The 14499-nt window shown below is 40.9% G+C and overlaps 1 protein-coding gene across 22 annotated transcripts in view; it reads right to left on the minus strand.

Moving 5' to 3' along the window:
- Positions 1-14499, minus strand: part of DTNA (dystrobrevin alpha) — a 179494-nt gene that overhangs the window by 63080 nt on the left and 101915 nt on the right. For 21 of the 22 annotated variants that reach the window (XM_081918514.1, XM_081918512.1, XM_081918515.1 and 18 more), the window contains 2 exons: positions 14221-14301; positions 1014-1227 (listed from right to left, as the gene is read on the minus strand). In XM_081918514.1, coding sequence (XP_081774640.1) covers positions 1014-1227; positions 14221-14301 — 295 coding nt within the window. Of the gene's footprint in view, positions 1-1013; positions 1228-5120; positions 5269-14220; positions 14302-14499 lie in introns of those variants that run through there. The other variant, XM_081918504.1, reaches the window with a different exon arrangement.

Below are 14499 nucleotides of genomic sequence, written 5' to 3' on the forward strand. Positions count from 1 at the left end.
AGAACTCCATCAAGTGTGTGCTGGGGAGGAGGGCAAGAGGGGGGTGGGTAGGCAAGCGGGAACACAAGGCAACTTATTTTAATGGTACTTTAATAGTGTGGATTTCCAACCAGTGCATTTTCATAATAGAAAACAGTAATGAGGTAATAGATAATTTGCACCTGTCGAAGCACAAAGCTGATCCCAGTCAATCCAGTTTGTAATTTCAGGCTATTCAGATGCTTTTAAGAATGCCAATAACATGCTGATGGATCCTATACTCAATTACCGTAATTTACATATATACACAGAACGCTCATCTGTAACATGACATTAGGGATGTCTCTTTCCCATAAATTCACATTTGTTTGGTTGTCTCCACCTCCCCTAGGCCTTCAAATGCAAGGTTTCAGGCTGTAGTAATAATATGAATTCTATTGCCATTTTTTTCTGTTGGAATCTCACAGTTTGCTACATTAACAAGGAAAAGGGGGGAAATTGCTCACAGCTGCCTAAGCTTGCAGCAAAAAGAGTTTCCTTCAAACAATAAGCCACTAACCCCATGCCACTGCTACAGAATAAACACTGCTGCAGATGTTTCCACCAGCAATAATAATACCTAAAGAATGGAACAATTTTGCATTTTGAAGTGTTCTGCTTGGGGCCAAACTCGACGTTGCATGCACATTACTGCAATGACCCTTTTGGTAAAGCTGTGTGTGTGTGTGTGTGTGTGTGTGTGTGTGAGAGAGAGAGAGAGAGAGAGAGAGAGCAGACAGTGGTAGGGAGGGAAAGATTTAAGCATTCCCTCCAACTCCCACTTCTCCAATCCCTGAGGCAACAAGGTAATATTGCACACATCTACATGTGTAACATATAGCCTTTATAGTCATAATTAAGAAAGTTCTGAACAACAACAGTAATTCGGGAATTTCACTTTGTCCAAGGCCCAGCTCAAACCGATATTTCACTTTGGTACTCTTTTTCTGTGTACAGTAAATATTAAAATCAATAATATTAGAAGGAAAACTTACGGATCAAAAGCTGCCAGCAGGAAGTTGAGTAGTAAGCTGATGGATTGCTCTACGTTGATCTGGTGGGTAGTTGGCATGCGTTTGTTCAGTTGGTAAAAAACGGTGGACAGGACAGCTTCAATTCGAGCCACATTCAGTTCTATGTTCGGATCCAGGTTGTTCAATGAATTTTCCCGCAATGCTTCTATTACATTCCAAATATCCACTAAGTGCACTATGTAGGATGCAAGATAGTACTAACAATCAGATAAATGCCCACAAAAGAGACAGAAAATAATCCTATCTTAGGTTATAGCATTTTTACAGATAAAATATATACTTAGATCTGCTTGAAATGACACGTTCTCCCCCCACCGCTGGTTTGTGAGTGGGGCCTCATTTTGTTTTTGTTTTTTTGCGGGGGTGTACAAAATTGTTTCAATGGAAATTGGTGGAGTGAAACAATTTGGAGTGGCTTCCTTTTCCTTTTCCCATGATACCATGTTTACAGGTATATTTTGGGTAAAAATCAAAATAGCAATCCTGTGTCCACTGACAGGCATGTGGGGGAAAGCAAAGGCTACACTCCCCAAAAAAGCTCACCCTTGCCACGGGGTTTTGGGACAAACGGGTCCTCAGCATTGGATGGGTTTCTTCGTCCAAACCGTTTTTGGAGGGATAGTCTTTCTCTGTCCCCCGAACCAATGCACAGTAAGGGAATCAGTGATGTCTTCTGTGCTTTCCATATGGAAGAAAAAAGGTGCACCCTGAAAATGGCTGGCTTAAGGGAAAAGCCCACCCCTTACCAATGCCGCATGGGGGCCAGAGACTCCTTGATGGGGTTTTTTTAGGGAGCCAGCAGCAGTAAGGGGAGGCAAGAGGAGGAGATGCAACAACTCAAAAAAATAAAATCGTTTGCCCACCAAAACATTGTCATTTTTATACACAAAGGAAACATAGGTCTCCTTTTCAGGTGCTCATTTCATTAGACCAGAATGGAATTAAAAAGAAAATACAACTACAGGTGATTGGATACATATTTATAGAGAACTATAAGGCCAAATATATTTTATAAAGCAAAAAGAAGAAAAAGAAAGGCACAAGGAGGTTTTTGTTTTCAATTTTGAAGCTTTATGTAGCTTTTGGACCTAGAAGCTGACAGTCTAGTCCTAACAGGCTGCTCCCGCACTGATTGGCTCTCTCCAACATTCCATTTAACGTCCATCAACTTCCACACAAGCTACTTTGACATGTGGCAAACCCTTTGAGATGACCTGAATTCCAAGACATTTGGTGATTCAGGACTGCAGTATGCTAGAAGTTCTTTTGATCTCATGCATGAAATTAGTAGAATCCGTATATAAAAAGGTAAAGGACCCCTGACAGTTAAGTCAAGTCGCGAACGACTCTGGGGTTGCGGCGTTCATCTCGCTTTCTTGGCCGAGGGAGCCGGCGTACAGCTTCCGGGTCATGTGGCCAGTATGACTAAGCTGCTTCTGGCAAACCAGAGCAGTGCACGCCGTTTACCTTCCCGTCGGAGTGGTACCTATTTATCTACGTGCACTTTGACGTGCTTTCGAACTGCTAGGTTGGCAGGAGTTGGGACTGAGCAATAGGAGCTCACCCAGTCATGGGGATTCGAACCACCAACCTTCTGATCAGCAATCCCAAGGCTCAGTGGTTTTGACCACGCGCCACCCACGTCCCAGAATCCATTATCTATCTATCTATCTATCTATCTATCTATCTATCTATCTATCTATCTATCTATCTATCTCCAAATACCATATACCACACAGGGCAAGGAACCACAAACAAATTATGATACATAAATTATATGAAGAATCTCCTGACTTTTCATTTTATTTTAAAGCAGTTTGGGGAAGGTGACATTGACTGGAAGGGCTCTGCTAGGGAAGAGGTTTTTAACCTTCCACAGCATCATTTGTCTGACCTAAATCACACACACCTTGATTCTGTTAGTCACGCTGAGGTCGTGGGGGAAGGAGAAGAGGTTAAATAACTGTATTTATTTCTAAAAACAGTTATATAGTGTTATATCAGAAGAAGAAGAAATATCAAAGCAATTTACAGCAATAATACATAGAACATACAATAACAAATCATGTATTAAAAAGTTAAAAACAGACCTCAATAAACCATTGTGGAAAGATACATTCTTAATTGCCTGGCAGAATAAAAAAGTTTTCAGCAGGCGTTTAAAATTTGACCCCGAAGGCGCCTGCTGGATCTCAATTGGCAAAAAATCCCATAAGCCTGGTGCCTGTGTTTTACACCCCCACCCCACCCAGGAGTGCTAACAATGGCTTTGTGGAGGGAGATAATTTGTAAGGATGCATTAACATCACTGTGTTCAAGCTTAAAAACAATCAGGCTTTTGCAAACATTTCCTTTGGATACTCGACATCTCAAGGGTTTTTGCAAGTAATCAATAAAAAAAATCTTGCAAAACCCAGATATGTCTATTGAAATAAATGGAGACACAACAGAAAACCTTTGGGCCAATAGATGCCCCTCACCAGTCATTTTGGGCATGCAGCCTTTTAAAAATCTGTCTACTGAATAAAAACAGGGAAGGTCTCCCTTAGTTCTCTCTTGCCCCAAGGGTTTTCAGTGGTGGATTGTATTTTGCTGCAGGCTCTTTAAACTCTGCTTACTGAATAAATAAACTGAGACTTCAAACTTGTTTTGTTCTCTCCCATCTTGTTAATGAGAACACTTTAAATGGTAAGGAAAACCCAACTGAATATGGCACAGCCTCTAAAGAAGCTCACAAAAGTTACCAGCCTGTAAAAAGAATTGAGCGGCCTCTTTATGGACAGAACAGAATTGCAAATGGTTACTTAGCAGTTGGGTCTCTTTTTATTCACTGGGCCTAATCTCGCTGCAGAAGTGAAGCGGGGTGCTGCCTGCCCAGTCATCGCCATCTGCATCACAGCTGTTGCAAAGCATTATAAACAAAGGGGGGGGGGTAGGCAGTCTGTCAAACCTTATTCTTGAAGCCCCCCCCCCAATATTCTTGCCTGCATACAATTTCTTGTCACCATGGCTATCCTGTATGAACCTCTCCCAGACCTTTAGGCCATCACTGGTGGTCCTCTTCTGGGTACCCCCTCTGGCGAAGGTGCAGAGGGTGGTGGCGTTGGAGAGGGCAGCAGACACTGGAAGAGGAGGAGGAAGAGGCAGCTCCTGAGCCCAAGCCTAGCATAGGCTCACATCTTTACATTATGTCTAGATTTGGCCTATGCTTTTGTGACATGGGAGAAACTGAGGATCTCATAACATTTGGATTTAAAAAAATACTCTGCTTATATATTGGTTAGAAACATGTTTCTTCCCCAACTGCTTTTGGGCAAGGGAAACCAGTCAGATCTTGAAACGATCAGATAATTGATATAAAGAATTACTCATCAAGTCAGCATCTCACACTTTAGCATTATCCAAATCTCATGCTGCTTCTATTGAATCTCTTGCTGTAAATTGCTATCATCTGTGACTGCTGTAATGAAAACTAATTTTGGCTGGCTGAGCTCTTGCTCATTGTAACTGTCTACAAATTGTGAGTTGTGTTGTCCACCCCATTATGCATTGTGTTGTAACATTTTTTTCTTAGGATCTATGGCCAATATGGAACTCAAACTCAACTGAACTGTTCGCCTAACAGGAATTATATGGCATAGTCTGGTGACCTTTGGGGTGGATTTTTCCTATTCATTTATCATACAATGCCTCTAACTAAATATAAGATGAAGATACAATCCAAATGAATGAATGAATGAATGAATGAATGAATGAATGAATAAGCTACTGCATTACTGTTTCATACACAATCCTCAAAGGATTTACGTCTGAAGAGATTACAAAGAATGAAAGAAGCTACAGAAACTTAGCAGTTACCTTTTACACACTTCCTGCAATCTCTCCACTGTACAGAAGAGGGCATATATTTGGTTAGAAAACAGTAATTACATCAGAAAAAGCAGAGATTATCAACACAACTTCCTTTATTCTCTTAAAAATTAATTCAACCCACCCACAATGTTATATAGAAACGCACCTAATGCAGGGAATAAAAGGGGAGGGGAGAGACAATGAATATTTGCTTGCCTGCCCTGTAGGTCGATCTTTCCAGTTTGATTTAGAGGCTGCACAGCACAGACAAGATTCTGTGCAGTTGTTGCTCAGCTTCTAACCATTGGGCAGAGCCACACAGATCCTGCAGCCTGCAGAAAGCAAACCTTGCTGCTAGGAAAGACCAGCTGCAAGGAAAGACTGGCTTTTTTTCCACCATAGCAAGCTACTGGTTGCTAGGATGCCCTACTATGATGCAATTCATACTATGATGTCTTTTCAGTCTCACTAGTATGTCACAAACATTCCTAAAGTGTAACATCTCCTCTCTCTCTCTCTCTCTCTCTCTGTGTGTGTGTGTGTGTGTGTGAGAGAGAGAGAGAGAGAGAGAGCTTCTTCAAACCCTAACCACTTTCTTCCTATATGAACTCTTAGCAGGTGGTCAATAGGACCATGGTAGGACAGCAGAGTGTGGTATAGAATTGTAGAGTTAGAAGGGACCCTGAGAACCATCTAGTCCAACCCCTTGCACTGTAAGAATACTTGGAGATGGGAAACCCAGTTGACATCAGGCCTTGCTTGATGAAAACCATCCCTTTAAATCTTTTTTCCAGGAGGTCTTGTAAACCTAGATTCAAGTGTTTTCCCTACTTGCTGGTGACCATGGGAGTAGCCAAGGGGGGTGTAGCTGCCCCCAATCAATAAAAATACACAGCTAACTGAGGTTCTGCCCCCCTAACAAAAGGCCTGCCCCCACCCCAATCCTGGCTGACAGGGGGTTGTGCTTTCCCTGCTGCTGGAGCCACTTCCCCTTTAACATTTTTACCCATAAGATAGCACAGTGAGGGCAGCAAGCATTGCACTTACCCCAAATCCGCTTTGTGATTATGCCACACAGGCAGTGAGATTTGACTAGGCAATGATGGCGGCCAAGCCCAAAGCTGAGAAAAGCAAATATTCCTGCCCTCACTCCAGGCTTATGTCTTAGAGGTAAATGTTACACAGCAGTAGAAACGTGTGCAAATGCACTATCACCACCACCTCAAAGACCACAAAAAGGTGGGAAGGGCGGAGCGGCGGCTTTCATGAAACCTTGCCCCAGCTCCTATTCTGAGACAAAAGCCTGAGAATTTTGCTCTGAAATCAGTCCTAAGCCACAAAGCTCCCTAAATGGCTTTAACGAGGGTGTTATGAGCAGGATGAAGGAGAGAAGAATTATAAAAGCATTTTGGCTAGAACTCTACAAAGCTATGTGTGCCTCCTCTCAGCCTGAAGCACATGTGCAGCCAGAGGAATCTTGGATGTGTGTACTTCAGCTGCTCTTGTGAATGAACAGGAAATTACTTTTTGGTTTAAAACCACCTGTTCAGGAATGTAGATTAGTGCTGTACAAACGCCAAGGACATATCTATTTGTATCCAGGGCTACATCAAGAGATGTTTTCTACCTGAGGAACAGATAGCACCCCCCGGCAATTCCTTGTACAGAATCCAGCCAGACTTGCCGCTGACCACACCCTCCCACTACACCTGAGAGCATCAGGCTAGTTTATGGGGCACAGGGCAGGCCACTTGGCCTCCTCTCAAAGCTCTTTCCTCCAGCCATTTGCCTGGATTCCCTGCTCCACACTCATCACCAGCTGTCTGAGGCAGTCATCCTATCCTGCCTAACATTAGAGTAGGCCCTTTGTGTTGTGGTGTGCACACATACCTCTAAAGGACTACATATTTAGGGCACTTAAGGAAGCTATAGAAACTATAGACAATTATTTAAATACTCCAGAAGATAGAAACCAACCAGAGAGGCAGTAGGACCATTACGAGACAAGGTTGAAAACTGGGTGCACAAGAAAAGCATTTACTTTCTTTGTGCGAAGCCCTCACAAAGCACCTTATAAGACTTGCAGAATGAAGCTGGGAAGTCAAGCGAATTCCTTGTATTATTCTTTGCTTCACAACACAGGTCAGTGAATAACAAGCAAGCATGTTTTTCTTCTTCCTAAGAAAAGTTGCAATGGGTCTTCCATTACAACTCCCATACCCACAGTTGGCTTCCAGTGGCTCAGCTGAGATGGGCTTAAATTTAATAATAGCCCAATTTGTCTCCAGACTTCAGACAAAGGTGTGTGAGAGACAGCCACACATGAACCAGCTTTTCAGTGAGCGCAGCTGAGTAGCAGTCTAATACAGCTGGCAAGGAATACATGTGTGGTGTTCATTCACAAACTAAAACAACTACTGTATTTAGTCATTAGGACCAGATGGCTTTCACTCAACATTTCTAAGAGCTCAAAATAGTTTTTGTTTAAAACATATAAGCTTGCTAGGACTGGCATCCTTGTCGGAAAATTAGTGGACTACCATTGTTTAAGGGGATCTCAGACAATCCAGGAATTTACAGACCTGTTTCCCTACGTTTTGTCCAAAATAATTTGATGGAAATTATATTAAAGCAACAACACTCAATAAAATTAGCAAGCCTTGCTTGGGAAATACTGAAAGGTCAAGCAGTATTTAACCAGTAGCAGCTTGAGATTTCATATGAAAAAGGAAACACTTGCTTTTGGCAAGAGCCTGCCTCAGATATTGAGTTCTATACCATTTCCTGAGGATGATGTAATACAGATTAGAGAAAGCTACATTACTAGCCACTAGATGGCAGTGTGCATATTTTAGTAAGCGCCATATATGTGTGCTCTTACATATTAACCATATATTCATATTGCATCAAATTAACAAAAACCAAGGCGTATGGATTTCTGCTGTTCCCTTAAGAAATCTGCTGTTTCAAAGGGGAAAAAATATATTTGTATTTGCACCAATGTCTGTATAGATTGGTTACAGAGTTAGCTTTCTCATTTTCTCAGCATGACTAAATAAGAAATTATGGAGGTGAAAGAAGAAAAAAAAAATGCTTTATTGAGAATTGTTATTATGGCAACTGACCTGTCAAATGCTGGTCATGATTCCACCCCATTTCTAATTTACAGTGTTACTGAGTCAGGCACACAGCAGTCCTAGCTAGTAAAGTCTGAACTGTGAAATGAGCTGCCCACAGTTAAAATCTCATCTCATTCATAAACTTGCTAGGTGCCCTTAGGCTTTTCTCACTGCCCTTAACCTTACTTCTGTAATATGGGAATAATAATACTAGCCTACTTTACAAAATTGTGATGATTACAAAGATAATGCATGAGTTCTGAACAGCCTAATGATACAAAAACGAAACATTAATATATAGGAAAGACATGAATAATAGAACCAAGACACTAACTGACCAAGCAGAAATGAAAGAAGAGAAGTGCCATTCTGAACTTGAGTTAACCAGACATTAAGTTTCTGTAACCCAACCAGTAAAACTGCATTCTAAAAAGTAACCAGTATTTGGGTCTGAAGAAGCAGTAAACTTCAAGGTTACTGGGGAATTTGGTTGATGTTTTGTTTGCTACTATAAACCAACTCAATACACTCAAATCACACTGTTCCACTGGGATACATCTTGTTGGGTAGGGTCAGTCTTTTTGAAATTGACACCTGTCCATTTTGGGTTGTATACATCATTATGCTCAGCTGCAAATATATCACTTAATTACTGTTACAGTACATTATCAATAACATAATTAATTTTATCTGGCAAACCTAGCCAACCCACATTCAGAAAATGTATGTTATTTAAAGGAATATATTGAAGTAACTAGAATAAATGTAAACTCGGCTGCAGATTATATGGTAGTCAAATAATGTTTGTAAAGCTGTGAGTCCCTAACAGTTCAATGCTAATCATGTTTTCCAAGAAGTTCAGCTGACTTTAAAGATAATGTAAAGGTAAAGGGACCCCTGACCATTAGGTCCAGTCGTGACCGACTCTGGGGTTGCGGCGCTCATCTCGCTTCATTGGCTGAGGGAGCCAGCATGCAGCTTCCGGGTCATGTGACCAGCATGACTAAGCTGCTTCTGGAGAAACCAGAGCAGTGCACGGAAATGCCATTTACCTTCCCACTGGAGCTGTACCTATTTATCTACTTGCACTTTGTGCTTTTGAACTGCTAGGTTGGCAGGAGCAGGGACCGAGCAACGGGAGCTCACCCCATCGCGGGGATTCGAGCTGCCGACCTTCTGATCGGCAAGTCCTAGGTTCTGTGGTTTAACCCACAGCGCTACCCACGTCTTTAAAAATACTTACTTCCAAATAAATATGTTTAGAGTTACACTGCATCATTCTCTACTGATACTTCACCCATCCATCCCCATTCCCTGACTAATACTAGAATCCAATGTTTATTGCCTCAGTAGCACCTCAGCAAAATTGTATGCTGCATCATCAAATGCACTGGATGACAGTAGCAAGCAATAGAATAGAGGAACAGTTTCGGTTAACACAAAAATATCTTGGGCTATCAGCAATAAATGGAAATAATATAAATTAGAAAAGCAAGAAATAAACGGGATTTGGGTAAAATATTATGCACACTGACATTTATATATAAGTTTATACTCTGTTGGAACATGGCAACAGCAATTTTAGATGATGTTCCCTGAACCCCTAGGTGGAGTAAGAGTCTGGGTATCTTAAATAGATATTTTTAATCTTACACAATGTGAAGATGATTTGCAAATCCAAAACAAAGACATTTTCAGGGAAGAGAGGAAAATGAGATTATTTGATGGTCACAAAAACAGAGGCATAGTAAATAAATGAAAGAACTAGGTAATCAGAGAACATTACACTCTGTTCTAAGTTAAAAGAAATTACTACTGGTGTCCTTATACTGTAAGGGTGACGCTAGACTATAACTTTTAAAGCATGGTGGAACTTAGAACAGGAATGCCACAAATCCTCACCACCTGCCATACAGCTTAGCCCCCATCACCTTGGATTTATGTTTATTTATTTTGACTGCATCCCTTTAGCAACAAAAGACAAAGAACTGATTTTGCAAGGAATGCAGGTAAATTGGAGAACAAGGATCCTGTCCTATCGTGAGCTGAGTGCAAGTGATGTAAATGTTACTTGCTTCAAAACTGCATAGGATTGAACTGCACCTAGGAAACTGGTTTAAAAGACATGGGTTGCAAATCCATATTGGAACTTCATTTTTGCATCCTAGTCTAACACTCTGATTCTAGTTCCTTTGCTGCCGGCTTGATGATATAATAGCCACTGATGTGAGGCTGGCCCAGAGCACAATGTGTTTAAAAATATCTGAAGTGAGTACATCTTTAATAGCACTTGCATTTAATTTACAGATGTGAATTATTGTTCATTAGACAGGGTGGGACACAAGGCTAACATAAAGTGACAGGCAGAAGAGAAAGAGGCCCCGAGGTATGTAAGAAATTGAAGCTGACTAGCCTACATGCCTCTGAGGCCTAGCTACTATTTGAACTGAGCAGAAGAGTATGAGGAAGAGAAGGATTAGAGTTGGGGAAGGCGTGGAAGTTAACAAGGTCGCCTGCGCGGTCATCACACTACGCCATTCCCCATGAAAACAGCTGTATTGTTCTCCCGATGAGACACAGCAAAAAGTATTTCATTCAAAAGAGAACAGAGGAGAAAAATAACACTGAAACCCCCAAGGTGCCAAATTAAAAACCATCAGGGATATGAACTCCCGGTTTGTCAGCTCTAATTAAACCCCATATTAGAATCATCAGCCTGGCTTTAAATCCAAGGTTTTCAACTGCCAACTGTTTATTCTGATCTAGGGAAATCAGCAGCCTTGCTTTTTTAACAGCCAGCACTGGAGAATAACTATGCAGCACAATGAGTAAGGCCCACCAAGGATGGTGGTTGTTTTCCAGCCGTACAGTACTGTTTAATTGTATAATGGAGTTTTGATTATGGTGTGTTGTTAGGCTCTGCCTCCGCTGCTGTGGCCCACAGAGAGATCATATGTGTGCTTGAGATTTCATCATCCTAAATGCTTTTTAATAACTTTTAATAACTGCTACAAGTAATAAAATACGAAAAGCCGTAGTTTTCAGCAAATGAAACATTTTATGTTGAGGAAGAAGGTATTTCTGGAAATCCAGAATTCTGGTGTTCATACAGTGCTTCAGGCTATAGAAGCTGACACTTCCCATTTTCGACTCAGTTCTGTTGTTCATGATCCTGCTATCTTAGCCCCTACACTACTGAACCCTAACTGTTCTCTACTGAAGTTTTGACATGTGTTTCCATAACCATGAATGGCATCTACGGCTTGCTTCAACTACCTATCCATTAAACCTAAGCTGCATGACCAACCTCAAATACTGCAGTAAAATTATATTGTGATGATTGTGTATTTCCTAGATTTGTTATATTTCACGTGTTGGGAACTTTGACACTCCAGATGTTGCTGAACTACAATTTCCATGAGCCTCAACAAGTATGGCCAATGGGCAGAGATGATGGCAGTTGTAGTTCAGCAACATCTGGAGGGCCAAAGATTAACCATACATGTTATATTTATACCAATGTATTAGCTGACATTGGCTCTCACTTCGCTCATCTCCTTGGATGTGCAGGAGCAACTAACCATGGCATAGTGGCATTTGATAATTGACCTAGTGGTACATTTCAACTGGACATTATGGTTGGTTTTGCTCACAGCAAATTATGATGTCAAGTCAAGGCTTATTAGCTCTGGTTTGTCTGAGCAAAACAAACCATGATCCCTGGTTCAGACATAACATTGAACCAGTAAAGTGTGTGTCATTTTAGGGGGTGAAACTTAATTTTTGCAGATTTCTTCAATGAGTGGTCTTTAAAATATGCTTTTGGGTGTGAGGAATTCAAATTTGCTGTTGTTTTGTGACTGGACAACTTAGCTTGCTAAGTCTAATTGATAAGGAAGCACATAAACTGCTTTTGGAAAACCAAAGAATTTTAAATTAACCTTCTGAAAAATGCAAGGCAATGTGATATTTCACGCGCGCGCGCACACACACTGCAAGTACTAGGTGTTCATGAACAGTCAAAAGCTCTTTTAAAGCCACCCATCACCAAATCCTATGGCAGATAAGTTCTGTGCATTTGGCAGCAGTGTGCTGAGAATACTCTTCTAGAATCTTGGCGATATGTATGGAGTACAAGTTGTGGGTGAACCTGGATTTATAAAAGTGGTTATAGTCTAGTAAAAGGAAGTAGCTAAGGAGCGGTGTGCGTTTTAGCTGCCTGCTGAGAATAAAAAATTCTCAAATTGCTTTGAAGCAATGGAGTACAGCTGAATATGTTAGTACTTGGGCTGCAGTCCTGTGTCAAGGACTGAAAATGTAAAGCCCATTAAAAAAAAAAAGGTACATAATCAGGCCATAGGACTCTCTATATAATTATTGATGTGAGTTCTTTCACTGGCAAATGAGCTTGTAAAATCCAGCACACAGACCACACAGCAACATTGCAAATTGTGGCATTTACTGATGAGGCAACGCAGACCAGGGCACTAACCTAGTGTTTAAGTACTATTGTGAATGATCATTGGATATAGTGTAACTACATCAGTATAAAGCAACAGATGTGGCAGAGACATGTCTGGAGAAAGGCAGGAGGTTACTTGACTGGCAACAACTCACTAATAAAGGCATTTTGTCGATTACACAACCACCCTAGATGCTGGATATACACATGCAACCTGTTAGAATGGAAATGGATACACATCACAGGACAGACTTGCCCCATTTGCCTCCTATCGGCTATTGTTGTAGTTCTATTTACTTAAACCAATACACAACAGATCAGTACAGCTACACTCATGTACAGTGGTATCTCGGGTTAAGTACTTAATTCGTTCTGGAGGTCTATTCTTAACCTGAAACTGTTCTTAACCTGAAGCACCACTTTAGCTAATGGGGCCTCCTGCTGCTGCCGCACCACCGGAGCACAATTTCTGTTGTCATCCTGAAGCAAAGTTCTTAACCAGAGGTAATATTTCTGGGTTAGCGGAGTCTGTAACCTGAAGCGTTCGTAACCCGAGGTACCACAGTATAGGACAACAGCAAAGGGGTTTACTGAGTTTAGCAGCTCTGATGAAGCAAGCAGGCTGGCTGGCTTCACCCTTTTTGTATCCTCCAATAATACCTAAAGAGATAAGTTCTGTTTTTGTTTTTTTAAATAAGGCAAGCAGGCATGCAGAATATCACCGGATTCAGCCATATGCCAATATTAAGTACAGGGTATGCAGTGCATGGAATCTTACTTATTAGGAAGTTCTCATATTCCATTTGGGAAGCAGAGTCAATATAGAAGCTTTCCCTCTAGCAAATCCCAGACACACATCCTTCAGATCTGCATAGTGACCATAATTTATTTTATGTATTAACTGCATTTATATCCCACCTTTTCCCCCAACGAGCTCAAGATGGCACTCATGGTTCCCTCCTCCTCATTTAATCCCCACAACAACCCTGTGAGGTAGGTTAGGCTGAGAGACAGTAACTGGCCCAAGGTCACCCAGTGAGCTTCATAGCCAAATGGGGATTTGAACCCTGGGCGTCTCGAGTCCTAATCCAGAACCTTAACCACTACACCACACTGGCTCTCACCATACATAAACAAAAATAATCAGATGCCATCAACGCCATGTTAATTATTTCAGGAGCTGTTTTGGTCCTATAATATGCAAAATATTATATAAAAGCTGTAAATAATGGTATAAGGAGGATGTAGCATTCTTAAGAATGGCTTGTTATAATGACCTATTTACCACTTAAAATTTGCTTTGCCTTCTAATAATGAAAATTCTGAAGGTAAAAATTAGTTGGGACTGTAGATGCTTAAAATAAGTTCCACCCAGCTGCACAAGGTAATCTTAGAGGTAAGGTGAACAAATCTAATTGTGTTGAAAAGAAACAAAAAAGGGGGGGGATTTTATTTATTTTATAGTTCATCTCATCATTTTGCTAAGGGAAAAGTAGATGTGCTTAAAAAGCTCCACCCACTCTCTCTTACCCTCACCCACATGCAAACATTTAAACTTTAAAGTATAATTAGCAGTAGTGTAATAACATGCTCTTCTGGAGAACCAGGTGTTCTTATTAGCATTTTGCGTATTAAAATAAATTCCTATTTGCATTTCAACTGGGGAACAAACACAACTCTAAAGTGGAAGATAAGATTAATGATGGTAATTCGAATTAACCAGTGGCATACTTACAGTTGCATTTCTTCTGTACAAATCTAAGCTTGCATGCTGTTCTGTAGGTGGATAAACGGATGCGATCCAGATCTTGAGCCCCTAGTGGCAGAAAATTATGCATATGCTATGATAGTTGCAATTTGTGCATGTACCTCACAGACAAAAGAGAGAAAACAAAGAAATGTTCCCTTCAGCATTTTCAAGGCTGTCTTTTCTAACTAGAGAGAATGGGAAGAATGCAGTGTTAAAAATAGTTTAGCAGTGGATAAAGAATAAACCTTCTGTATCTGTCATTCA

The sequence above is a fragment of the Podarcis melisellensis genome, assembly GCF_964234715.1.
Source record: "Podarcis melisellensis genome assembly, chromosome: 7".
NCBI lineage: Eukaryota > Metazoa > Chordata > Lepidosauria > Squamata > Lacertidae > Podarcis > Podarcis melisellensis.